Source organism: Trachinotus anak, unplaced genomic scaffold, assembly GCF_046630095.1.
Source record: "Trachinotus anak isolate AG129_WGS33_773 ecotype Australia unplaced genomic scaffold, CSIRO_AGI_Tana_v1 ptg000028l, whole genome shotgun sequence".
Taxonomy (NCBI): Eukaryota; Metazoa; Chordata; class Actinopteri; order Carangiformes; family Carangidae; genus Trachinotus; species Trachinotus anak.
The window spans coordinates 4,448,931-4,476,758 of NW_027273879.1; the positions used below are offsets into that span (position 1 = coordinate 4,448,931).

The 27,828-nt window shown below is 40.9% G+C and overlaps 1 protein-coding gene across 2 annotated transcripts; it reads right to left on the reverse strand.

The window, feature by feature from the left end:
* Positions 1-12,251: 12,251 nt before the first annotated feature.
* tmem174 (transmembrane protein 174) lies at positions 12,252-26,090 on the reverse strand. 2 transcript variants are annotated; one of them, XM_071465587.1, is made up of 3 exons: positions 18,932-26,090; positions 17,479-17,605; positions 12,252-16,701 (listed from the first exon to the last, which is right to left on the reverse strand). In XM_071465587.1, exons 1-2 carry the CDS (start codon positions 19,594-19,596, stop codon positions 17,491-17,493), a joined length of 780 nt encoding a protein of 259 aa, XP_071321688.1. In that variant the 5' UTR covers positions 19,597-26,090; the 3' UTR covers positions 12,252-16,701; positions 17,479-17,490. The 2 variants fall into 2 exon arrangements, with proteins under 2 accessions (XP_071321688.1, XP_071321687.1); XM_071465586.1 differs by lacking the exon at positions 12,252-16,701 and having other exon boundaries at positions 17,248-17,605.
* Positions 26,091-27,828: the final 1,738 nt, after the last annotated feature.

Consider the following 27,828-nt stretch of genomic DNA (forward strand, 5'->3'; position numbering starts at 1 on the left):
TAGCTTAACCTCATGCCTTTAATGGCCGACTGAGACTTAGCGAACAATTTAGTGACCTAACATCATGTAATCCACAAAAACTGAGTGCAGATTTATACCAAAGCCATGATATCTGATCAAATGATACGGCACCGATAACATCTACAGGCTATTGCTGTAATATCAATCACAACAGGACACGCTGATGTGCTGCAACTGAGTGCGTTAAACATCCCTACACACGGGTTTCTAATGTGATTTTCAATAATCTTTTCTTCACCAGGATTCTCCCTCCGAGCCTCTTTATTAGAGTAAAAACACATTCATCACCTGTTTCACATTAAAGTTTCACGCATGCAGCCCCAACCCCTTGTATCTTGTAAACTCTGCTTCATTTACTTAGCCTGGCTTTCATTGCGGCCATTTTGCATGGTTTACCTTTGTTTGGTTTATTAACCCAGGGGGTTACTTAACCTAAACATCCCAGCTGAACGCTTCGGCTTTGGGTTTCAACGTTTTTAACAAAAGTCTTTTTTTTTCTTTCTTTTTTTTAACACTGTTGAAAGTGAGGTTGAGAAAGATCGAGTTCATGATCATATGGTTATGGACATCAACTGAGAATGTGATCGGTAGATGATTTATGATAGAAGAAATCAGCACTTCAATCATGTTGAGTCAGTTCTAGTGAATTTCACATCAAAGGCTGAAGATTAAAAGCACAGATTTCATTTTTCATTTTTTGGTTTGATTTGACGTTCAATGAATAAAGTTTGCTTAACTAAAACAATAAAAGTTGATATTTTTTTGTTTAAATTGGACATTGAAACTTGACAAAACGGTACATTTATATCCCCTATCTTAGTTCCAGGCTGCATCAGTTTCAACAGCACATGTCTGAAACTCTCAGAGGACTCTTCCTTAAACAAATAAAAGCTTAGAGCAGTATGAGGAAGAAAGAAAACCTAAAAAACCTGTGCATGCACCGAAAGCCGAGTGAGACCTTTCTCATTTGCTAAACCAAAAATATCCTCAGTTTAAGGCCGATGGTGGCTGCCGCTCGGTTCCCATGCTCCGGCATTGTGTATCTTCCAGCTGCAGCCAGGGGAAAAATGGGGGGGGCACACTCATGGGTGGTCTGCCCCCACATGGTCCCACACTCTGCGGTTTGCGCCCTACATCTGATAGCAGTGGCTCTCAGCTGGGGCGCGCACAGCTCACATTCTCTGTGCCATTTTAATGCAACAATCTCGAGCTCCGGGAGGAGGCTGGAACTGTTTACTGTGCAATATCTTCATCAGAGCGCCACACTGCACAGCTGGCCTGCCATACACCAACACTAACTTCTCTTTACCAAAGGATGTAGTAAAATTCTTCTGAGTCCGTTGAGCACTTTTACCATTAATCAGACAGATAATGGTTCTTAGTGATTACAACTTTTATCTTTTTATCCACTTACGCCTGCATGCTACTTTTCAAATAATACTCCTAGTAATCGACACTTTAATCTACTTTTATCATGCTCAGTTAAGTGAGCATTAACTACTTGTGCTGCACCATAACCATTACTCTGTGCACATTTGGCTTAAAGAGACTCTCACACGCCCTTGCGATGGGGGTAAAATCGATCATTTCTCAGCCAGAAGGTTTTGCAATGCTCGCACAAATCGTGCTGAAAATTTCAATTGTGAACGCCACACGGTCTAGTTAATAAGTGAGGGGGGCTGTTAGATCATTCATGTTAAAGTGGATTTATCCTCAAGCCCACAAATACCACATTTTATTGACTTTCATATGCTGGCAATCTGATCTGAAGTACAGGAGCACAATTAGCTTCATAATAACATTTTATGGAAATAATCAATATGGAGCAGAGCAGAGATTTGGGTTGGGGCTTCAAGTGTGGTCTTCTGCTCAGCTCAGACACTGAGGTTATGGTTCTTAACAAAGTTCTCATGAGCAGAGAAGCCAACATGTTGCAATCATCTAACCCAACCACACACATGTAAAGATGAATAGTGCAACAATTTTTTTTTTTAATCATTAGTTTCTGGTTGAGGAAATGGGCTTATGATGCTTTATACGTGACATTTGGTCTTCATGCGTGCATGTCAAATATAGATAACCTCTTATTTATTCCATAAATATTAATGTTTTTAAAACTTGCACGTACAGTTTGGATACAATAATGTTTTGTTAATAATTATGTTACTTAAGTGTTGAATAAAAATACTTCAATATCAAGTTTTTTTTCATAATCCTTATATCATGATGTTATAGTTCACACCAGCATATGTTACAACTGACCTAAACCATAAGGGTGAACTGTAACATTTCACTCCTTGCGTTTGAGACAGAACTGTACATTTTCTGTTAGTGTTGCAGAGATAACACCAACACCATTTCCTAGAAGACAGGGGTAAATAGTTTGTATTACGTTTTGAACAGGCTGGTTTCAAAGAGCTCCAAAATACAAACAGAAATGTTACAACCATCACAGGTTTCTGTTTCTCAAATTGACCCAAATTGAGAAAAAAAAAGAAAATGAGAAAACCCAGATGCAATTGTAGTTTGGCTGAGAGTTTTCCCATCGAGTGTGTGGTTATAAATTCTTCTACTTCAGAAGCTGTTTTTCAAATGTTTCGTGAGCATGTTTGTGAGAGACATGCTCAGCAATGAGCTCCAGAAGACTGGAGAAGAAAATTGATATCATTCATTCTGTATGGTGACAGTGATGGAGAGGAGGGCGTTTCACAGCCAGAGGGTGAGGCTGATGATCATGAGAGAAGAGTGAAGCCTCTGCGTTAGAGGATTCTGGTTAGAGGAGTGTGTCACAGTCTCATCTACAGCTCATATAAACTGAAAGCATCAACAAGTATGAGTCTTGTGAGTGAGGTCATGGAAAGCTCTTATTAAATGGTCATTAGCACCACAGCAGAGCAGACACCTTTTAATGTAATGTAATCAGAACAGACCCTGGGCCTATGAGAACATACAAACCCACTTATGAAATTATACTGGACACAACATATGTGAAAGGGAGGTGTAACAACATGCTTGGCAGGTTGTGTCGGAGTCAGGTACAGTGGATCAGAGACCCAACCTCAAAAATACCTCAATCCCTACTGATGCATCAGCTGTTACCGTCAAGCTGGACCCCCAACCTGAATCCACTCAACCAGTGGAAACAGGAGACGTGTGTTGTCAGACAACACAGCAGAGCCTCATAACCTCTGATGAGGACAGTGAAAGCATCGCCATGTGTGTTAAATCTGCAGACAGTTCACACGCTCCTCGTGCTCGCTAACGCAAAAATCAGAAATAACCAGAGCCAGACAGAACAATATGAAATTAACGACATCCAATCAGATGAATGTTCTGAATCAATGTGTTTTCAATTGTTAAGTGGAGTTTGGTACAGAAAGGCCGATGTTTTTAATCTGGTCGAACAAGAAAATACAACATTTTCATTAGTTTTACCGAAGTCTTTCACTGCCTTATTTACCTTGTAGTTCACGTAGGTCCACAACATGGATGTAATTATTGTTTCACATGATAAAATGTCAAAGACATGTGTGTCACATGTGCACACAGTGAATCAAACACTATTACAGCATGTCTCAATAAATCAAGGGATTTTATCAATGGTTATCATGTTTGTAAATGTCCTCGTCCTCCTACAGCTTCATCTCTGCTGTAACTTTGAACACATCGCTACAAAGAAAACCACAATTGAAGGGACATGCTGAAAAGGCTTCTGAGCTGATTAAATAATGAAGCGGCAGTGAAAGACGGCCTCACATTCACTGACAGTCTAATAAATATCTGCAGCCATGAAAGATGAAATGTTGCCATTGTTAGTGGCAGATTTACATGCAAACCATCCTGCTTGGATTAAAATTCACTGCCTCCACTGCAGTCAACTCAATGACACTGTGCTACAGTACAACACAATGTGGTAAATTGCAGCCTCCTTTTTTCATAGTTACATTTGTAGATTTGTGAAGCACTTTGAAAAATGTCACCTCTCCTTGCAAAATGAGTAAGAACACAAAAATGAACATCATCTCGAACTGAAGTGTGAAGTGAAGTTAATAGACCTCTTCTACATCTGATAATGATTAACTTTTTTTTTTTTTCCCAAAATTGGTATTTAACATTTGGATATATAACGTCGTGCAGTCTGGACACCATGAGAGCTCTGAAGGGTATCAGTTTCCTTTGTGTTTTTCATGTCTTATCACACTTGAACCCTCGGCAGTGATCGCTACGACGGGATGAAGGGTGACTCTTTAAGATGTTGCAGCTGATGCAGCCTTTGGAAGGGAAAGTGGCAACGAGCTCCTCTTTCATCCTGAGAGATTTCTGCACTTATCACTTGAAGTCTTTAATTCACTGGCAGGAGCACAAAAGACTTTCACATGTGTCTGGGTCTGGAGGACGTGGGTTTCTAACATGGGTCTATCACAGTGCATGGTAAACTCATGAACTCTTGATTTTCCAGTTACATTACCTCTTGTGTTTCTTTAAGTTTTGAAAAGAACAATATAATATTATAATAATATGGCATGTGCAGCATATTCTGCTCCTGCCAGATCATTGCATACAATGCTAACAGCACACTGAGCAGAAAGCCATTTTAGTTTCACAGTGAGAAACCCAAACCCACCATGAAACTGAGCCATGAAACATCATCTGAACTTTACAGACTCGTAGGTATTTATTTGGAAAGATAAAGTTACATTTGACAATGCAGAGTTTATGCAGTTTCATTGTAAGCCATGCAATAGGTTTTTGAGACATTTCGCTCAGAACCACAAATGTCCACTTTACAAGAGCGCTAAAGGTAAAAGAATCACCAAAGTCAATAGGATTCATCCTATGGAAACCATGAATTACTGTACAAAATTTCATGGCAATACATAAGGAAGTTGTTGAGATATTTCAGTCTAAGACAAAAAAATAAACTAATAAAAATGAAAAAATATACACCTTTGGATTGTCTATGTAAGCATGCATCATGTCTGTGTTTGCATGTATATTCGTGTATATATGTGTGCACGTATCTACTGTATGTGTGTGTGAGGTGGTTGGGGCAAACTTCACAGTGCACACACACACACACACACACATATGTGTTTATGTGAGCTTTGTCTCTGGGCGTGTGTGTGTGGGGAGGGCGTGTTTGATTTCAAAGCACGGCGAATGAAACCTAAAACTTGGGAAAAGCTGACAAAACATACCGATCCCAGGTGGTTAATGGGCTGGGAGAAATGACCAGTTGACCAGCATCATAGACGACCCCATTCTGACGTGGCCTGTCTGACGGTCCGGCCCCCATCTGCTAGATATTACACCCAGAAACTCTTCTGTTTGTCCAACATATGTAACCGATGGGTGGTCTTGTGATAACACAGGACGGGACCTGTCGTGTCACTGAATGACACCTTTCCTTGCGTTTTCTTCTTCACCATCACAACGGTCTTAAAGACGGGAAGCTACCAGTGTGGCAAGAAGTTTTGATGTTAGGCGATGACACTTTGATGCCAGTTTCTGGAAGGATCTTTTATCTTCTTTCAAACTACCACCACAATGCTTTAATCACCCTGTCTCATTCAGATGCCTCGGGAAGACACAAATAGAGGAGTTTGTACGACTCAGAAAGAAATCTGTGCTCAGGGAGCCGACTCAGGGAAAGTTCCAGGTGTCAGGGGTGAGAGGTTGAAGGTCCCGGTAGTGTGGGTGGTTCTGATGAAGCCCTGTTAGCAGTTAATGAGGGTTGAACAGACACACTGATCAACCCTTGTAATTTGCGGGGGGCTAATCGCTGAATATTCCCTTTGACAAGAGAGATTACAAGCCGGGCCTGAGGCTGGACAATAGAGATTTGCCATGTAATGTCTCCACTATAGACTCGGGACACAAAAAAAGGGTGGATCAGACCGTAGGAGAGAGGAATTAGAGGAGGGGAGGGGAGGGGGGTGGTTGTGACACCAGCTAAGAGGTGCCACCTTTGGGACAATGTGAAGATAGGGAGGGGATGGGGGTGGGGTGGGGCAGGGAGACGTAACAGCACAAAGCTGAGCATCACATGGGTCAGCTATGACCTTAGAGAATGACCATGTGTGTTTGCTCTACGGAGCTTTTGGTTTGGTGGTTTTATAACCGGGACAAAACCCCAGATAATCTCACTGTACGCTACCTGCCCAACACCAAAACAGACAAGGGAGGGAGTTCAACCTAAAGCAATAATCTGGGTTATTTGACATGGTGTACTACTACTGTAGTAGATTCGGATCAGCACGCAGCCAGAGAAGCAGCCGGGAGCACCGGATAGAGGCTGTGCAGAAGAGATGTGTTTTATACTGATATAAATATCAGTATAAAACAAAAGTAATATAAGTGTACACTTTAAACAGAACTTTCCTTTGGGAGTACATTTTTTCAACTGCTGAACTACCCTATTCACAAACTGTAGTTCTAAAGGAAAGGGCTGTTTGATGACAAATAAAGTGGTGAGTAGACAAAATATAAATTGTATACATTTGTAGAAATATATACAAAGTATAGTGTACACTTTTTTCTTTTAAAGTGGCTAAAACACATTTTTGCAGACGGCCTGCAGCTGGTTGGTGCGCTGATCTGAATCTACTGCAGGTTACACACTGACCGTAGATAAGTACCTCACACAACCCCAGGTCAGATAACTTTAACATTCACCAGATGACCAGAAACATGACTCCAAATGTATGCTAATATTGCTCCACATCTGTTCGAAAGGCGACTGTTTGCTAACATGTTCACCATAGTAACTCAATGAGGTGATGATGCAGATTTATGTTAATAAAAAGCAGCTTATTGGGATTCAGATAAAGATTTTTTCACATTTTCACTAAATAATCTGCTGCTCTCTGAGTGTCCATCAAGCACTTGCTCCTTGAACGCCATGTTGGCTCTATGGGGAAAAAAACCAGAGGGGAGGATTAAGGTCTCAGTCCATCAAGCACATGGAAAGCTCATAACTCAATGAGGTAGAGCTCGCTTTAGTGGTTTTCAGTGACACAGATGACTTTTACAGAGGCAAAATTATTCCACACTGAAAGCAGCATACACTCTTACATGTGTGAATGTACCATATATACTTACCTCGGTGGTCCGAGTAATGTGCATTACATTCAGACACTTACTGTATATTGGCAAATGCTGTATGAGGTTTGGGTCTGTCATGATGATCGGCTTTAAAATTTGGCCATGAAACCACATATGAGCCAACCTCCACCCTGTCTTTCTCATGTTAGTTGAATTTCTGAGATAGGAAAGCACAATGCATCATGGGTATGTTTTGTCAGTCCCGTGTAAAGCGGTGCAACAAGGCTCATTGATTTGATGCAATGTTGTCGATAGAGGCTGGTCACAAGAACTGAATTGCCACCAACAGGTAATTAAGGCCCGGTCACCCCGCAGAGATGCAGAGCAAGGTGCTGCAGGCTCAGTGGTGTAGGAGCTACGTACGGTTAGTAAATGTAGCTGCTGAGCTAATGGCTAACGTGCCAGAAAGCCAGGAATATGCTAAATGCTAGCTGCAGCTGTTCCTGGCATTTTGTTCTCAGGAATGAATATTATTTCATTCACTACGGAGAACTACAGTTAGCATAAAGCTAGTTAGTTTTGTCATTAATGGGACAATAAATTGACACAGATGTATTTGTGCTATTGACTCCAATCTCAAAACAATATCTAAATCCAGACATAGGAGGGTTAAATAAAAGTGGACATGCAACACAGCTAATCTCTCCCTGAAAGGTCGTGAATGTCAGTCTGCTATTTCAGGCTTTTTGTGAAAAATTTGCATGATTTTACTTCGTGCCCTCTAGCATTTTTATTGAAATGAACTCACAGAGAGAGTTTCCAAGACAGTGAACATGTGATGGGAGTGAAGCTAAAGGAAACTAAGCCAGACTCTGAAAAACAAACCTGCAACTGCTGTGTCTGAATTTGTATCCTGCTCTGTGTGCTCAGTGATCAGCTACTTAAACTCATTTGTTTTCTTCTTTCTTCCTTCCTTTGACATCCCTTGTGTCACTCATATTTGAGATGTGTGGTTTTTTGTTTTGCCAAAACATCCGCTGGGTTTGGCATGCGTGCCAAAAACCAAAGGATGCATGCAACATGTTGTACAAGTCTGCGAAGGCGGACAGGATTTTTCTTTTTGTTCCCTCGCCTTTGCTTTAGAAGCCTGCGAGGACCACCAAAGATGCCAGCTTCAAACTCAAATTAATTACAATCTCAAGGATGATCCAGTTTGTCTGACGTCAAATGCATGTCACTGTTCCGATGCTCATGTTTATGTGTATGCACATGCACGGAAAAGAGCTTGAATCCCAAAGGCTCGGTGACGGTCATGGGAATCTGAAGCTGCACATTGAACATAAACTCCCAGTGGCAATCTGATGAGAGTCCTTCGGCTCTGAATACGTAATTTGTGAAGTTGTGGGCCGTGTCATTGGCACTTCAGAGGAAATGTGATTCTGTCTCACAAACAGTTTCAGGCTACAAAGATAAAACATGAGGTGCCAGGAGTGAGAAGAGGGGGTACACCCACTGAAGACGTAAAGGTGAAGATCCCGACTGCGCTGCCTTGATTTAACAGCTGAGGTTTTGAAAGCCCAGTGCATATAAAAGCCTGCCATCAACACATATAATCTCTTAGCTGAGCCCATTGAAAGCTGGGTCCCAGGGGTTAATTCTCCCATCACTCCATGTTTGAATCAACTCCTGACTCACATTGAGATGAAAGCCACAGAGTCCCAGGACCGATCCTGGACTCCGAGGCCCGCTGATCCTGGACGACTGGAGCGGATTATTGCATGTTCGTCTCGTCGGACCTCCATCGGGACAGGAAAACTGAAAAGAAAAACAATAATTAGAGATAATTGCTTGTGTCCAAACACGAGCGTTAAAGCCCTCCTCCCTCCCATCTCCTTTCGTAGTATGTGAGGTGGAATGAAAGGGACACCCCCCTGTTTTGACAGCTGGGCAGGCGAACATAATTTGTGACAGCTGAACTGAAACGTCTTTAACCGCAGGGAGAGACACAGAGAGAGGAGGATTTGGGCTGAGAGAGAAATGGTGAGAGAAAGAGAGAGAAGATCAGACAGAGAAGTCCTGCCCAAAAGAAAAGAAGAAGATGTCAGAGATGAAAAAGAGACATGGGAGAACTGGGGAGCAGTGATCGCGGTATAGAGGGGTGGGATTTCAGCAGAAAAGGATGAGGGAGGTTAAAAGGGGGAAAATTAGTCACACACCATAAACTTTGAAGAGAGGTAGAATTTAAAATAACCCACAAAAAAAAGACAGGACAAGGGACAGCTTAACATCAAATGCATGCAAGTGGAAAAGAGGAGAATATTTAAACAACAGAGCTCGGCTGAACATGGTGTCATGCCAGGTTTGACACATTGGGTTAATTTGCTGCTCCCTGGAGGTGACCCTTGAACTTCGGGGACACAGGGTCGAATTGAACCCAGAGTGAGACAGCCAAAATCATGTCAGTCTGAGGAGCCGGGTCATGGGTCACCTCTGAGATTCTTGGTATATAGGCCAAAACAAGGACCATATGTGAACGGAAACACATTTGAAACAAAAATAAGTACTGATTTTCCATCCTCACTCCAAACTGGCCATTTTCTCTCCTTTTTTTTTTTTTGTTTCTCTCTCTTTGCTTTTCCTCCTGCCTTGAAAATCTTGACCCACCACAGACTTTCTGACCTAATTCAATAAAGTCATAAATACCGGCCTAACAGCAAATTGACATAATGTTGGCTGCACGCCCTTTAAATTGTCAGTGACAGAAGTTTTCCCAGAGGTGAAATATTAATACAAACACAGGATTTCTTTTCCAAAATACCCAGCTCCCAAATTCTCCCATGTTTACTTTTCTCCTTGCTCCTAATTTCTGTTAGTGTGAAATGTTATACTTACTGTTGTATTTACTGACAGCGCAGGAATGGAAACCTGGGAGCCGGGAGAGTGATCCTTATGAGGCATAGCTCAGCTAAATAAGTGAGTCTCTGTCCTTTCAGTTTCACTTCGTCTGAGCAGGAAAACTCCTTTCACCATCTGCAGAGTCTGAGTACATTGCTGATTAATCGCCATTCAAACAGTAAATAAACCAACCATTAATAATTTCTTACTATTTGCTTTGCAGTTTCTTTCTCTGCTTTGTATTAAATAGTAATGAGACATGATAATTCCCATAAGTACCACAGTATTATTATAAAATACATGCTGCAGCAAAAAGGGTACAGTCTGGACAGTGTTGTCATCAGTAATGTAAGAATGAGGTTGTGAGGATTAGTGCTGTTTGAAAATTAAAGTCACATTACACTTGAAACAGCAGAATTATTACTCTAGAAAGAGGAATTATGATGAGACACATAGAGAGGATATGGCTGTAATAAAACAAGGACCTGTCTGAATAAAATACACAAAAATAAAATAAGAAATTACATTGTATTAGACTGTGTGAGGGAAATCGTGCCACAGCCATGATGTATGAACTATAATAGTATAGGCACATACATGTAGGTATGAATGATATCTACAATATACATAATAATGCATCACATTAAATAGTATTATATGTAATATACAAACATTATACAGTAATAACACAATGCTATAAAATATATATAACAGAAATGGATGCAAATACCATGTTATATCATATAATATAATATCATAAATGCAAAATTATAACAATATAGTATTCTAAGTTAATTAAATGAACTACATCTGACACTACAACTCCTCTGTGATCCAATAATAACACTGGTGACATATAATCAGTGACCAGGTGCAGGTTTATTGTTGTATATTGCTTGTAGCAGAGTTACTACTGACTGTACATTTGTTTTTTAACTGTCTGGCCCAAAGTGTTGGTTTGTGGGGGAGGGGGGCTGTGTGGAGGGCTGGGGTTGGGCCTAATGGGAAGGTGTTAATAAAAAGAGCTTAATCATGAACTATAATGGAACTTCCTCTGTTCTTTGGCTTCATACACGGTCACATGGTTTTAAGTATTGTTTTATATGACATTGTTATCCTGTCTGAAACTTGTAATGCTGTCGTCTCATCAGGTCTCCCTTGGAAAAATAGCTGCTCACCTCACTGGGATTTTCCTGTTGAAATAAAGTTTGAATAAATATAAAATAAAATACTTCTGATTGGTTGTTAGATACAAGCAGCAAAAAAACCCAGGCAGGTGAACACTACTGATGGCATCAACATTATACTGCACTTTGCTTTTAATCCACACTGTTAGTTATGTTGCAGTATCTTAGTGTCATAACACAGTGTATATCAGTAAAATGTGAGTGGTAATTTTTTCACATAATAAATAAAATAAAAATTAGATTTTCTTGACAAAATAATCTCAACTCAGTTTCCCCTTACTAGTTTTCATTCCATGAAAATTGAACTCATCTACTGATTAAGACATTAAGATGCAGTTGAAAAGCACCAGAAAGTCAATAAATGGACCTGGAGTTAAGTTTATTTTTGCCAACTACTACTACTGCTATTCTCAAGGTCACTTATTATTACATGCTTCAAAAAACATTAAAATTGTAATTCTTAGTGTAGTGTAAATGAGAATGATTCATGATTTCATTTTTAATAATCAGAAAGGTTCATTGTGTGATACACACACAGGAACTTTGTCTGCATTTACTATAGAAAAATCCCACATTTAAAACCTCCAACTTGTTAAAGTCATATAAAACTCTCATAAGAGCAACTAAAGCTGCCCGCTTATCAAATACAAAATGAAATACTGTCCATCAGAACTCCAGAAATCCACATGACACGTCCTCCTGCGGTGTGGCAAAGCACTGACCCTCACAAGAGACACATGTAATTGCGCTCAGAGCAGTCAACTCCACTGCGGTCGGCCTCATAACACATATATGGTTATTTCCAATAATGCAGCAGATGAGGCCGACCTCGCTGTGCTCTGAGTGAATGAGCTGAACACCTGCTCTCTGAGGTGAGCCGCCGAGGCTGTTCAGTCGTAAAGGAAAAAAAAAAATGTGATGGGAAAGTTATTAGAGAGAAAGAGAGAGTAAGAGGGTGGGGGGGGGGGTGGGGGTGCAGGGGGGAGGGAGATGACTTTATCAGGGCCACATACAGTCGCTGGCTTCCAGTCAATAAAAAAGAGGAATGACTCGATTGTAGCTGATAGTTTTGCCACATTAGCTCTGAAAAACAAGGGCAGTCATTTCAGCCTCTATCTCAAAGAAATGTGTGTGTTTTGTGGGAGTGTGTGAGAGGGTGTGTGTGTGTGTGTGTGAGTGAGTGCATGTGTGTTTTCCACACACTTTAGCAGCTGTTATGAGTGTGTCCAAGTAACTGCACGTACCTGTAAGACTGTCTGCGCATATGGTGTGTGTTAGAGAGACGTGGGTTTGTGTTTTTCTGTGTGTGTGTGTGTGTGTGTGTGTGTGTACAAGGATGAGTATGTAAATGGGTTATTATGCTGAGAAGGTCTGCAAATCATTTCCTGTGGGTTGACAATTTATCAGATCCCCTTGAGGTTGAGACGCTCCTCTCACAAACACATCTGCTTGTGTATGTGTGTGTGTCTGTGTGTGTCTGTATGTGTCTGTGTGTGTCTGAGTTAGGAAAATTAAGAAAGAGGGACAAAAAAACTAAAACAAAAAAAAACATCAGCCATCTTGAAAATGTTTGTTTTCTCTGCATCATGAGGATAAAGAAGCTGATAATTTGCATTTTTCAGCACCTTCACCACCAGAAGAAGAGCAATAAAAAGTGTGATGACTTTCATCTGAGAGTGTCAGCGAAATCACTGGGTGCATGTGAGTTCACTGCATGTGTGTCTGCAGCCAGTAAACTCTCTCTACCTTCCACGCACAGACGCAGACCTGCTCGCTGGGTGGTGACACTGCTGGCGAGCGAACTGAAAACTGCAAAAGACAAAAGCTGGAACAACAGGAAGATAATTCAGATTTGATTGGTTTCACGTGTTCTTCATAAACAACAAAGTTTTCCTGTGCCTCCAGTGTGTTTTCCTGCAAACATGGAATCCATTTGTCCCCTGTCTTCATGCCCTGTAGTTGCACATGCTCTTACGTAGCAACGCACACACACACACACACACACACACAGTGAAATGAAAGCAGGCGCAGAGAGCGAGCCCACCACTGTGGCACTGGGATCTTTTGATATACGGTCAGGAACTTATTTTGAAAACAGCCACTTTCAGCTGCTAAAAATAATCACGAGGGACTTGAGGACGAAAATGTGAATGATGTTCGCCAGATCTGCCGCTCCCGTCAAACTAACAAGAAATGTCCTGACAGAAGCACGCGTCCTTTAATGTCGTTTTAGTGAACAGTTTTCCCAGAGTGTTACATTTAAAGGGTCCGTCCGCTCAAATTCCACATTTACATCTGGTGTCGCAGCATCCAGAAAGTGTGGGTTTTATTTGTCATGCAATAGAAATAAATGGAGTTTTGTTTATGGGTTTTATTTATTTATTTCTTCTCCAATAACCAACAGAACAGTTTCTCATGCAAACTATTTTCCTTAGAACAGTGGGTCCCCAGCCTGGGGGTCCAGATTAATCTAAAGGTTCCTGAGATGATCACTTACATACAAAATAAGAAATAATAAATTCTACTACACAAAGCTAGGTTTCTTTTTTTTTACTGGACTGTACAGTTTTACTTGGACACAGTCTGAGGAGGAACTGTGAGGGGCTGCCTTACAGTCTCGTGTATACATGCAAGTTGTAATCTGTGACAAAGGGTCACAAGGACATGCTGCTTTGTATTGCAGGGTCAAAAGCAAAACCAGCTTTGTAACCACTGCCTGAGCGTGTGAGTAGGAACATATGTTTTTTAGTGACTTAGGGTGAACTGACCCTTTAATAGAAACTCAGTTACATAATGAAAAAAGAAAAGAAAATGCCTGCACATAGACAGACACATTTTAATGTGGTCAACGCTGATAATTCAATTAGCAATCAAGACATGAGCCTTTAACAAGACGTGACCCGCTGGTCTTTAAACATGAATGTTGTCTGGCTGAACACGGTTCAAACTTGATTTTTACATTCAAGTGGAGAAAGTTTCCAGACACAGTAAATATGTCAGACTGAATTTTGTGGGAATGCGTATAAAAAAATTGCACAGTACATCCAGAATGGTGCAGTTATAAAAACATGTCATCTTTGGGGTATAATTTATATTTCTCTCAGGGAAAACACTGTGGTAAAGAATAAATAATATTTGATACTGTCAGTGTGAAAGAAGATGATTTGATCATTTATAGCCACAGGAGGTGGAACAAAAGGGGAATGTGGCGAATACATGAATATATCTGTGTATACTAACTGAAACAGCTGAACCAAAACTGGCTCTAAATGTTTTTTTTGTTTTTTTTACATAATATGTTGTAACTTTTGTCACTCAAAACAAAGCTGCTGGTTGACTTCAGTCTTATAATAGACTTTCCTCACACAATGAGCTCAACAGACTAAACACCACCTTCAGCTGTGGGTGAGCTGCAGAGACCGAGCCCTCTCATTCTTATTAGCATGCGCCATATGGGAGTATGGTGGTGTAACAACACAATCACAAAGGCTGGGTCCACTCACTGCCAGCACGCAGAGCAAGGTCGGTGCTAATTACTCATGATTTCCAGGGATTATCTGACCCTTTGGTATTTTTGATTTCAAAAGGAAAATGCCATCTCAGATGTAGTTTCCAAATCCGTCCACAAATGTTTAGCTGGGAGCACATGTGGTTTAGTAAGAAGAGGGCCTCCAGCTCAGGCCTTCTGCACAATCAAAGCACTTTAGTGGCCCCACAATGCAGGCTCATCCTGGAAAACATGTGACAGAAAAAATACAGAGTGTGAGTGAGAGCGGGTCCAGCAGCAGAGACAAATAAAGAGGGGGAAAACACCTGTTGCCCTCAGAGAGAGCTTTCATATCACAGACTAAACTCATCAACTCTGAGCAGTTTGAATGTACACAAAGGTTTATCCACTTTATTATAGGAATTATAACGTCAACAAGCATATTTTTGCACATAACTGCAAATAATTGATTGTTGCTGCTCTTTGCCTTCAGAAGATATCCAGCTGGAAATAATAAGGTGGTTTTCCTTTATTATTAACCATTAAATGAGTGATAATGACCTATTCATAACCTTCAAAACTTATATCAGGACTGGTTCTCCAGGGACTCTGCGGGCCAATATTCCCCCCCTCGCTTTTATTCCGGAGTTGTTATCGTTCAGCATGTTCCGTAATACTTTTCATAAATCGTCTCCAATGCTCCAAAATGGTGAAATAATGGCTCTTGTCGGCCACCCGCATTTTACTGTGCTGTAAAAATAATGAAAGTCATATTGCGCTGCGGTCTCAGATCTGCTCGGGCGAACGGCGCAAGTTTTGGAGGAGGTCCTGGGATGTTTTCGAAATTGCTCTGAATTTTTCAATTTTCGACGTTTGCTGGAAAAGTCGTTTTGGAGGAAAGCCGACAGTTCAAGGAGAGCGATCTGAAAAAGTGTTGGAGCAAAAAAAAAAAAACAAGCCATTTTTTAGTTACCAGGTCGGTGTTTACCGAGCTGAGCGCAGTGACAGGTCCCGTCCTGAGAGAGTGGCAGGAGGGGCGCGCAGCACAGGCCCAGCTCTCACACACCCACGGTCACTCAGTGCTGCCTGTTTGTTCTACACTTTTTATACATCTGTTTGAATTGTCAAGGAACCGGTACGAGACGAGAAAGTTCCAGTTCAAGTAAATAAATAAATTATATTATTTACCTGGAGTTCATAATTCAGTCCCGGCTGGATTAAACCAGTTTTATTCTAGTGGAGTCATTTTATCAACACTTTTACAAACATACATATTGTTTGTTTTTGTTTTTTTAATACTATGTTAGTGTGTTGACGGTGTGTGTGTGTGTGTGTGTGTGTGTGTGTGTGTGTGCTGTTTCCTACACTGGCTGTAGAGGATGTGTGAGATGCTTCTTCGCTTCACCTGAACATACATTATTTATTTAACCTAATTTCTTAATGATTTGATTTGTGTTACCTCAGAGGAAAAACAACGAAAGCAGCAATTAGTTCATTAATTATTTACAAATACTTGTTAATCATTTGTAGCCTGTGTAAGAGTAGGTGAAGTTACTGCACGTACAGTTGTGTTAGGCGACTCTATTTTTTATTTTTTGTGTGTAGCACTTTTTGAGCACCGGGCGGACCGCCGTGCTGTGGCTGCGGGGCAGGACGCGGAACAGTGCAGGCTACATGTATAAAAACACAAGAAAACTACAGTGAACTAAAGTGGAAGATAAAGCTGAGGTTGAATAAAACAGTTCAACTAAAGTTTCAGCGCCTGCGAGGTCTGAATAGATAGTTTCTAATTTGATTTAATAACAAAAGGCAGTGACAACTGTGTAAAGTTTTATGCCTTGATTCAAAACAACATCTTCGTATTGTTATTGTTAACGTGAGTAGTAGCAGTAGTAGTAGTAGTAGTAGTAGTAGTAGTAGTAGTGGTAGTAGTGGTAGTAGTGGTAGTATTTTCATGCTGTCGGCTTCCTAATCCCGGTGAAAGCACCTGAGCTGACCCGGTGAGTGAAGGTGCAGTGATTTCCTCAGTGTGTCTGCCCCCGTGTGGTGCAGTGACACTTATTTATCCTGCAAACACAACACAACAGGAAACTCCTCAGTTCACAATTATATTATAGGTGAAAGACCCTGGAAAAACAAACCAGCTCCATCTTAACCTGAGAGGAGCCCTGGTCCAAGGTCTATTATTATTATTATTATTATTATCATTATTATTATAGTTGTATGTATTTTGACGGAGATCTGCTCTTGTTGAGGTGATTATCCTCTCCCACATACAAATATGAGCAATACTGGTGATATGTGAACAATTATAACCAAATGGCCATTATGAATTTTTCTTCTTTTTGATGTTAATTTTCTCCAGCCTCCAACATTTTTTTTTTTTTTAAACTTGTTTTTTCTTAAGTGTCTCTAAATTGTCTCCATGTTTGTTTCAGGGGAATAGTGGCTGTGTGCATTTCCTCTGCCAGCATTTAATGGGCATGTACAGTGGTTTGCACAGCTATTGAGAGACAACAAGCACTGGATAAATACGTGTTTTTTTTTTTATGCTGAATGTAAATTTAGTATCTCAGAGTTTCCAAAACCTTAGAGCCCTCAGATAGAGCTGAGTTTGTCCATAAATCTCCATTTTAATGAGGTTTTCTTCCAGGGAGTCTCATCTTGGTGGATTTTATGACTTCATACATAATTATTATGGTAACTCTACATGATAACAGCTGTGGGAGGAAAGTGAAACCTTAGCTCTGTTACTCTTGTGTTGCTGTTGAAGTTTTGCTTCAGCAGGACATCTTATCAAATCATTTTGACGTAGCATCTTTGAAGTTAAAATAGAAAAAAAACCTCAGTTGGCATCTATGGCAGACTGTGTTTGTTAAAGGGAGGGAAGATGTCTTCATATGCAGGTGGACGTGAGCAGGTAGAGCCGCTCGTGTCACCACGTCCTCTTTCATCCTCTGTCTTCTCAATCCTGCGGGAAATGAAAGGCCAATGAGAAATCTCAGGCAGTCTGGATTTAAGAGAAGATCTGGCTAATATCCAAATGTTTACAGGCCCAATTGGTTATGCTTAAAGCACATTTTAGGAAGCAGATTGCCCTTTAAAAGAAAACACTGAGGTTGAGCAATTTCTTCCCTGATCGTTCTTCTATTTGGCATTAACCACTGGAAACATACTATAACAGGTCAGAAGTTGTGACAACATAAGTGAGAGCTGGTGAGCTAAGCGTGTGTTCATATGATCAGGGCAGCAGTTTACAGTTATCCTAGGTTAACTGTATTATTCCTGCTGTCTGTTTTTATTAAAGTGAATTACTTTCCTGGAAACCTGCTGGGAGTAATCGCCTAAAAACAATAAAAGAAAGTGAAAACTTGTAACTTTCCACTAATGGAACGCAGCTTTTTGTTTAGCAGGACATCTGTCAGAGGGTGTTTGATTGGATTTCAAATAAATGGGATCCTGCAATTAGTGGAAAGAAACTTTTTTGCACATTGTGTAGGAACAGGTGGGAAAATATGATGAACTAAAAATGCCACGGTTTGCTTTTCCTTTACAAAGCACATATACACTGTGCACTGTCTTTGATATGACGTTATACCTCTGACAGGGGATTAAATGAGAAGATGAGAAGCTATTCTGGTCTATTTGATTGACCCAAGGCTTATTTTATTCTACGCAAAAGGCTGCAAGACTGTTAAACTGACTATATCTTTTTTTTTTAATTTTCTCTTCTTAACTAAATAATCCAGTTGTATTTTGTTACTTCGTGACAATAACCCAACGCTACGTGAGACGTTGCTCTCACAGTACAGTAATTTAGCAAATCAGTATGAGTGTGTTGACTATTATAGTGAGATTAATTACACCATAATTGGCTGCGAGAGCACTGACAGCCAAAAAAACCCTGTGGTCCAAGTGGAAAGAGATCTTGTGGTTTAATAAGAAATGAACTCTGGCGCGCTGTGTCTGTTTTAATGAGGACTGTGAGAAGCTGTGCATTTTTAACACTCACATTTGACATAAGATTAGTTCTCCTCCCCCCCCGCTGGTTAAATCTACTCTAGTGTAACATGCTGCATGCTGGGTAAAAAGCAAAACCCAGCACTTACCCTTTGCATGAATTGGTATTTTTGAACAAAACTAACGCATGTACCTGTCCTCTTACACCACAGGTTCATCATAACAGCATGATTAAGTGATGGAGGAACCCAGCAGGGCTAAGACATTGTTTCTCAGAGGTTTGTGCTTTTTTCTCAAAAGTTGGAGCAGTGTCTGTCATGTAGGCGCCATCCCCTACCTGCGAGCTGAGCTGTCTTCTTCTTCTGTGAAAGCTGCGTTATCCACGCAGTAAACAGCGTCATGAGGAGGAAGACTTGCGTGGATGCCATTCACAGAGCTGCCAGGCTGGAACTGAATGGCCTGACGCACTTCCTGGGTTATAAAGTTATAGGCAGGTGGAATACATAGCGTTGTTGAGGCACTGTGTAACATGACTGGTCGATTCACGCCACATAACGTACGGGAGTGTCCCCTTGAGGTTTGCTCTATCGCAGGCACCTCCTCGTCCCACCGTCTGCAGGGCCAGCAGCTGATGATGCCAAACTTGCAAATACTGGTGAGGATGAAGGTACCTCCGACTGAGATCAGGATGGGGCCCAGCAGTTGGGTCCACTCAAAGCTGGAGTTGGCTTGGTAGTGTTGCCAGCCCACGGTGGTGAAAGTGACACCAGCCAGAGCCAGGAAGACGCCGGAGAAGAGCAGGGCAGCTGCAGTCTTCTCACCATCAAGCATAGTGTCTGACTGGTGAGGGCGTGGAGCTGGTGCCGCCATCACCATCGGGTCACCACTGACGCCCGCTGTGGGATTTCCAGCGCTGTTGGTCTCCATTGCAGGCCTTTGTCCCACCATGTCACTCCAGAAACTTTGTCCTCGTCGTTCCATGGGTTGCCTCTGAATCAGCATGTGTGTAGACGCTCAAACTGGGCCACGGTGCCTCTTACAGTGAACACCAAGTCACACTGAACGAGCACTGAGTAACTCTGTAGACTCGCACCAGCCAAGAGGACAAGTTATAAATTAACCTGCTCTTGAATCCTGTAAGAACATGGTGCAACAGTACTGGTCACCATGTTCTAATGGCAACCTCTCCATCTCAGCAGGTAGGAATGACAATGTGGACAACACGGTTCCTATCGAATAATGGCTGTCTTTACAAAGTTGGTGAATTAGGGCAGCTTAAAAAGTCAATTTGGCTAATATTTTAGTCATGAATCCATGCAACCAACCCCCAGGGTGCATAACGTGAGGTACTAAGACTAAGAGAAGATTTGGTGTGTTTAAGGTCTGTCTGAGAGACGGAAGCACAGGAAGAAGGGGAGATTCCTGCACGCATGGACCGTGATCCGAAATCCACCTTGTCACATGTCATTTCACACAGACACGTCTCCCAACTGTGCTGTTATGCATAACTTATCAGCGACAGCTCGTGCTGCAATAGTTGAACAATCGGCGTAGCACGTTAAATGAAAGGGCTTAAAAACACATCACGCTATACGTGTTACAGTCAGAGACTAAATGAGCTGCACACAAAGTGAAACCCACACGTAACACGCAGGCGTCCCCCTGAAAGAGCCTCAACGCTGCAGAGAGTTGACTGCTCTCTCAATTAAATCCTGTTGAGGCAAAAGGTTTTATGCAAATCTACTCATTGTAAAATTGTGCAACGGCATCGTGCTTAAAATGTTAAGTCATTAACTTGGCAATGTGTATGTACTGGAATTCAATTCAAATGAGAAACTAGAGTTCAGTTTTAACCGTAAGCTTTTCTCTGTTAGTTTTATTCTCCTTTTCTTTGTGTGACAAAGCAGAATTTTCATCATGTTTGCCAATCTATTCCTCCACTATAGTTTCATTTAGTAAATGTCAGTGTGTGTCCCCTCCTGCAGCAGAGCCAGACATGAGTGTGTGTGTGTGTGTGCTACAGTAAAAAAAACACCTATGTTCATGAATTTTTCATTCCGAATGCAAACACGGTGACATGCAAACATGTTTTTCAGTTGAATTTCATAGCAGTCTGCTCTTCTCCCAGCGGACAGCCTACATAAAAGCACACCCGCACTGCATTGCGTGTAACAGGCCTGCCAATCGGAAAGGAGGATCATGCACTGCTTATGGCAAAGCAAAACAAAAGGTCTTCTGAGGGAAACAACTGACTATCAAACACACAAGGCTAATGGCTGATCAAACCTAACCTGTGTGTGCATTTGTGTCCTTGAATGTGTGCGTGTGTGTGTGTGTCTGTCTTTATGTTTACCATAGCCTCAGCTCATTTCACTTGGCACTAATGAACAAAGGGACAGATAACTATACAAAGAATCCATATGACTGCGGTGTTTAAAGAAACCCCCCAGAACTGAAGCTGCACAGATTCTTTCAATTAGCAAACTCCAAATATTTATGAACTGAACATTTCCTCTCTGGAAGGAAGGAGAGTTCTGTATGTGTGTCTCCTGTTGACTCACACTGGGGCGTATTGATCCCCTGGGCTTATGCTTCATTTCACTTCAGCTGTGCCACCACCCTTTAAAAAGCACATCTGTCCATATCTGTACAGTCATTTCTACAGGATGAGATACAGAGTCTGAAATCTTTTCTCCTTCTCTGGTAACGGTGTCCTTGTCTCCTCATCTTCTGTGTGAACGGTGTCCCTGTCTCTTCTTCTTCTGTGTGAACACTGACCTCGTCTCTCCTCCTTCTGTGTGAACAGTGTCCCTGTCTCTTCTTCTTCTGTGTGAACGGTGTCCATGTCTCTCCTCTTCTTCTGTGTGAACGGTGTCCCTGTTTCTTCTTCTTCTGTGTGAACGGTGTCCCTGTCTCTTCTTCTTCTGTGTGAACACTGACCTCGTCTCTCCTCCTTCTGTGTGAACAGTGTCCCTGTCTCTTCTTCTTCTGTGTGAACGGTGTCCATGTCTCTCCTCTTCTTCTGTGTGAACGGTGTCCCTGTTTCTTCTTCTTCTGTGTGAACGGTGTCCCTGTCTCTTCTTCTTCTGTGTGAACGGTGTCCCTGTCTCTTCTTCTTCTGTGTGAACAGTGTCCATGTCTCTCCTCTTCTTCTGTGTGAACGGTGTCCTCGTCTCTTCTTCTTCTTTGTGAACAGAGTTTTAATTTTCCATATTGAAATTTTGCAATTGCTGTTTCACACTTCTCTGTACTAACAACATCTGCCTGTCCTTGAGAAACTTCCCACACTTTCTTCCTTTTTCTAAGAGTTAAAGAGTTTTTCGGGGTGTTTTTCCTTTCCCACTATAAATAAAATTGACTTGACTAGAAAACAGACGAGATTATTTTTTTCATGTACTTTATATGTCAGTTATCCTCAAATTATAAGACACTTGTATGCCTCTATATCATATTCAAAGAGAAGCAAGGCAATTGTAATGGCAGATTTTGCCAGGTCAATAAAGAAGGACCAAAGAACCACCAAAGGAATTAAGATGTGACCATTTCTCAGTCATCCCCTCCCCCAAACACACACTCACACACATGCTTACCATGACAAATAGCCTGTGACGTGCCTCTGTGAACATGGCACGGAAGGGTCCACTCCCTCTCCCCAGGGCTGACGAGGCAGTGGAGTCTGCGAGGAGATGGGACTCTGAGCGTCTCGTCTCGGTCCTCAGTTTTACTTCCAGTGACTCATTTCACCTTTCTAGCTGTGGCCTGGAAAAATCTACAGTGAAATTGCAGCAGCGGTATTACTGTTGCTGTCTGTTTGCAATTGGCAGGTAGCAGCAACTCACTTACTGCAGTTTATACTCTTTACATGTCTTTGGCTTAACATATCACCTGACTCAGCGCCCTGAATGTGCAAGAGGAACAGAGTGGATACAGCTGGTCACTCTGAAATGAGCCAATTAGACACAGATCGTTAAAACGTTAAAACAGCTAACTAGTTTTAATGCATCCACCTTCAGGAGGACCCCAGGTAAAATGGCTGGATTATTGACAGATGTTTGCATTTAATTTTGAATTAATGTCTTTTCTTAGATGTTTTATTTTACCCTAAATCACATTACATTGGTCTAAAGGCTGAGAGACTAAAGATTAATTGATCAATCTATTGATTGTAAAGCTGATGATGTGCTGGTGTCAGCAAGCTACAAGCTATTTGTTTAAGTCCTTTCATTGCAATAAATTCCCTGTCAGTTCAGTAAACGCTGCATTGTGTTCATATTTTTATTGGCAGGTGGAAACATTTGACAGAGGTCTGCTTGCTGAGTGGAAAATGTGACAAATACCATTTGGATGTGAGTCTGACATGTTCAGGGTTTGAGTTATTCTAAAGAGGTCTTTTGGGTTTTGGAGCAAGCAGGAGAAGTTGAGGATAGGAATCCATATAAATGCAATAAAGTTACACCATCCTTGTTTGTTCAGATGGTTTTTCTTGCGGTGAAGAGAGAGATCAAATGGGCACATCAATTATAAATTGTCCGTAAATGTTACTGATGTGGGGCTTGCTCTCTGGATTGTAGAATAACTCAGCTCTATGGCTCCAGTGGGCCTTTGGACAAACATAACTATGATGGCGGACAACAAAGACTAAATGCTCCCTGTGCTCCAACTGTTTCACGGAGCTGATTCTGACATTCAGCCTCTCTCAATCGATACCAGACACAGGCAACCTGGCCGTCCCAGGACCCAGAACTTCCTGTGTTTTAAAGTCTCTTTAGATACTTTTTTTTTGCTGAGAGTTAGAGGACAAGACCAATACCACTCTCATATCTGTGTGGTAAATATGAAGCTACAGACAGCAGCTGGTTAGCTTAGCGTAGCAAAAAAAAAAGACTGGAAACAGAAGGAAACAGCCTGGATCTGTCCAAATGTAACAAAATGCAACTCCCAACTCCACTGAAGCTCTCTAATGAACATGCAATATCTCATTTGTTAAATCTATGCAAAAATCTAGGTTTACCCAGGACGTCAGTGTAATGTCAGAAAGACGTTGGACTCTAATGACATGAAATTTTAGATGGAAATGAGAATGGGGTTGACTTTAAAACCGAATGGCTAATTGACATTGTGACGTTTGGCAGACATTTAACAGACATGGTCATTATACCTCACGTCAAGATGCAGTTGACATGAGACATCTGGAAAATGGGTTTTGGCTACAACACAACACAACTTAAATCCCAAGAAAACATCAACATCAGCGGTCATCAGTATTCCTCGTCAAACTGACGTTGGCTTTAGAGTTGCCCTGACATTGAATTTTGGTCACAACCTACATTAAACCAAATATCAACGTTTAGAGATGTTGGTGGTGGGGTAAAAACATCAAGTTGTGGTTTTATGGGGGGGTTTATGTGCTGGACTATTTCTTGGCCGGGGGTTAGTGACTTGCAGCGGTTTTGTTGTTACTGTGAGGGAGCCAGCCTACCAGGGAGTAGTCCTACATTTAACTAACCTCTCATGAAACCACGACTTATACTATTTACACTTAACACTTTGTCTTTAAATGAGATATAAACCTTTAGCAGCGCTGGTAGGCTGATTTTGTTTCCAGTCTTTATGACAAGCTAAGCTAACTGGATGCTGGTTGTTGATTCATATTTAACAGACAGACCTAAGAGTGGTATAAATCACCTCATGTAACTGTGTTTTTTGAACGAAAATAAACAAGTGAGATATTTAGAGGTGGTGGTAGGCGGTTTATACCTTCAAACTGAGCTAGGCTAGCTGTTTCCACCCCATTTCCAGTCTTTGTGCTAAGCTAACTTAGCTGGCTGCTAAAAGTATTGTTGATCTTCCCATCAAACCAAGAAAGAAAGTACATATTTGTTGTTCCTCAAATGTCAAACTATTCCCTCAAAGTCTCACAATCACATTTTCCTTCATTAGCCTGCTCACCTGTATAGCCTCGCTAGCCCACACACTCAGATTGAGAGATCCTCTCGAGTTGTATAAAATAAATGTCCACACACACAACAGTCTACACATGAACCAACACAGTTCCTGGATATGATTTCAGCTCACAGAGAATAACATTACACACCGGAGATCCTAAGATCTCTTCGTCTTGGTCTGAGCGGGGCGGACAGGGGAAAGTGGAGTCCGCACTGATGGCTCGCACATGTGGCTGTGGAAAGGCAGCTCAGACAGTGCATTTCAAACAGCAAGGAGGAGGTCTCCAGGCCGAGGGACACAAGGCATGACTGAGTGTGTAAATATGCACAAGGTGTTGATGTAGTGCTGAGCGTGTACGCACAGTCATGCATACATCCTCCTTAGCAAAGCACTGCATGAGGTTCTTGCAGTGCAAACAGTACATCAGTAACACATGTGTGGTGGTGTCTTAAACTTTGTTTTTGTGCTCTATCATCCTGCATGTCAGATGAGGGTTTAATACAAACCTTTTGACATGGATTATGGTTGTAAAAAAACCAGACAATAAATTTGTTGTTTTTATCTAGTGGTTTTGCAACTTCTGTCTTTTTGCTTTACAACATTTCATCAGTAAAATCAGTATATTTCTGGGGGATTTGAAGGGCTTTAAAGGGCTAGTTCACCCCTAGACGCAATTTCTTATCTCTATCCCTGTGAGCTGTCAATCAGTTCAGGTCATTTCAGTGTAATGATGAAATGTTTCGACCTTTCTACATAACAAAAATATCTCCTGAAGCACATCCACCAAACGTCTGTCTCCAAACAAAAAGAAATAAAGTGTTTCCAACAAGATTTGTAGATTAGAGTGTGGGGTTATTACCTTTTTCAGATCTATTGTTGTTGAAATTTACAGAAGTCATTTTTGCTGCTTTGGGATACACAGTACTGAAGAGATGCACAGACTTTCTGGGTTGGAATAAAATACTAATGTTCTATTGTGCTTTTGAGAGAACTGACCATCAACGTGTCATCATGACTTATTGATAGAGTTTAGAGTACTTTCCATGATGAGCTGACAATGCAGAGCCTCTCCACCTGCTTAGCTCTCCTGTTTTCACAGATTCATGTCTAAGTCAAGCTCAAGCAATGCTATATTTTCTTATTTGTAACAGCTTTCATTTTTAAAAAGGTTAATATAAAGATTACATGCAATGATTTCTAACTGTGAATTTAAACATGCTCCAGCTGTATGCACATGTTACCTAGACTTTGGATCTATTTGGTGTTAACAAGACGGAGAGCCTTGATCCACTGTGCTAGCATGCTCTGTTAGGCATAGCAGTGCTTTGAGCTAAATGCTAACATCGCAGTGAAAATGTTGAAGTTGTACCATGTTCATGTATGCAAACAATTGCTTATTAGCACTAAAGACAGTGTACCGCTTAAACTGATATGGAAATAAGTACGTAGATTGGGAAACATGAACAAGTGAACAACATTTTGTGCTAATCCAACTACTATTAAGGTATTTCATTGCATATATCCTGCTGGAACTGCAAGAGAAGTCCTGGGATTACCAAAGATGGTGGCTCCTACTCTGGGGATCATGAATGTCTACATAATTTCATGGCAAATAATTATCAAGATATTTTAGCCTGAAATCAACAATTGACATTGATTGATCTTTATGATTAGACTCTGAGAAATCACACACAACACACTTAAAGTAGTCATTTCCATATATTTGTATATATTCATATATTACATATTTAATACAGGCACAATGATAAAATCATAAAGTAAAGACAAAAAGTGGCTGAGATACTGGTAAAAATGTACAATTTATGAGAATCATTTACACAATTTTGCTCTTTTTAAACTCTGTTTAATAGAACATATAACGAAAGAAGGTGAAAGTGACCAAAAAAGCCTTGAAAATTTATTTCGAAAGTTTTGTGGGGACAGCAAGAGCCAGCTTGCTAATACTGAATATAATTACAGAATCCATGTAGTCTTTTTTTTCCTTTTTTTTTTTTTTTAATACATTTGGTTTTTCTTACAAAAACCATTGATATAATTAATGAAGAGAAAGCACAGATTAACATGTTGATTTCTTGCTGTACAAATGTCTGGTGCTACAATTTTCGGGTTTTATGTAAACTTATTCATTTCAACTACCTTCCAGCATTGAGCTGATTAAAGTTCAGCGTCCAAATGCAAAATTTAAGTTCAACAGACAGATAAGTGTCTGGCTCTAAATTATTATTAAAGGCTTGAGTCTTAAACCAGGTATTAGAAGAATCATACAAAACATTAAAAACATTAAAAATTTGCTGATTACGTATAATTACCCTGGCCAGATATGATGACTGAAATCAAATGAATCATGGATTTCCAACAGTTTCCAAGTGAGACATTAAATTAATCAAATAGATATGAGTTTAAATCACATGTAAACCGGTTAAAAACTACAGTGAGCCCTGTTTTATAGCACTGAGGATAAAACATAAGCCTGATATTAAAATTTGTTTCCTAAAAATCTTATTTGAGAGGTCAGCTGGCCGCACGATGCACAGTGTATGAAACGCCTGCCATTTTCAGTCACAGCTTCCACGCAATCGCATTGCATCTTCAGACATCGTCACATACCAACACATCAACCAATGCAAGGGTCATCGCAAGGATGAGGTCAATGAAAACATCGCACAACATAAAACACTCCATCTAGACGTACAACAACGTCGGCAGCAGCAGCCCTCCGTTAGTGAAAGACAAGAATGAAGCACCGAGAGTGAAACCATCCATTCTCTATACCTGCTTGTGCTGTTTATAGTTGTAAGAGGCTGAAGCGTATCCCAGCATGCACTGGGTGAAAGGCAGGACTGGTCAGTAATCTATCACAGGGCAATGGCAATACTTGGTCACAATGTCTAACCACAGTCACCAACACTGGATTACTCAGTGTAGAGTAGTTGCGATGAGGCATTTCAATCATTAATTTGGCCGTATTGTGCTACTGTTCACTAACATCATCTACTGCACAGTGAGTGTATGAGAGGTCATGAGTATTGAATAGAAAAAGACAATAAAAAAAGCAGAGTTCAATGATCAAACTCAATCACAGAAGGCAAACATGACTGATTCATTTATGGAAGACAGTTGGCTTGTAGAAAGAGGAGAGTTTTTCCCTTCAAAATCCAAATAAAGGAGTAAAAAAAGACAACTGGCACATTGTTGGTGCTATTCTCATTGACTGTGCTGTAGTATACAAAAAAGTAGAGAAAAGATTCAGGCACATTTCTCCATTAG

Bases quoted from the DNA above. Each gene is read 5' to 3' on its own strand.
- tmem174 (XM_071465587.1), bottom strand. From the start codon at position 19,596: ATGCTGATTCAGAGGCAACCCATGGAACGACGAGGACAAAGTTTCTGG. The intron at 17,606-18,931 runs GTAGGGGATGGC...CATTTCCCGCAG, and splicing joins GAAGACAGCTCAGCTCGCAG to GATTGAGAAGACAGAGGATG.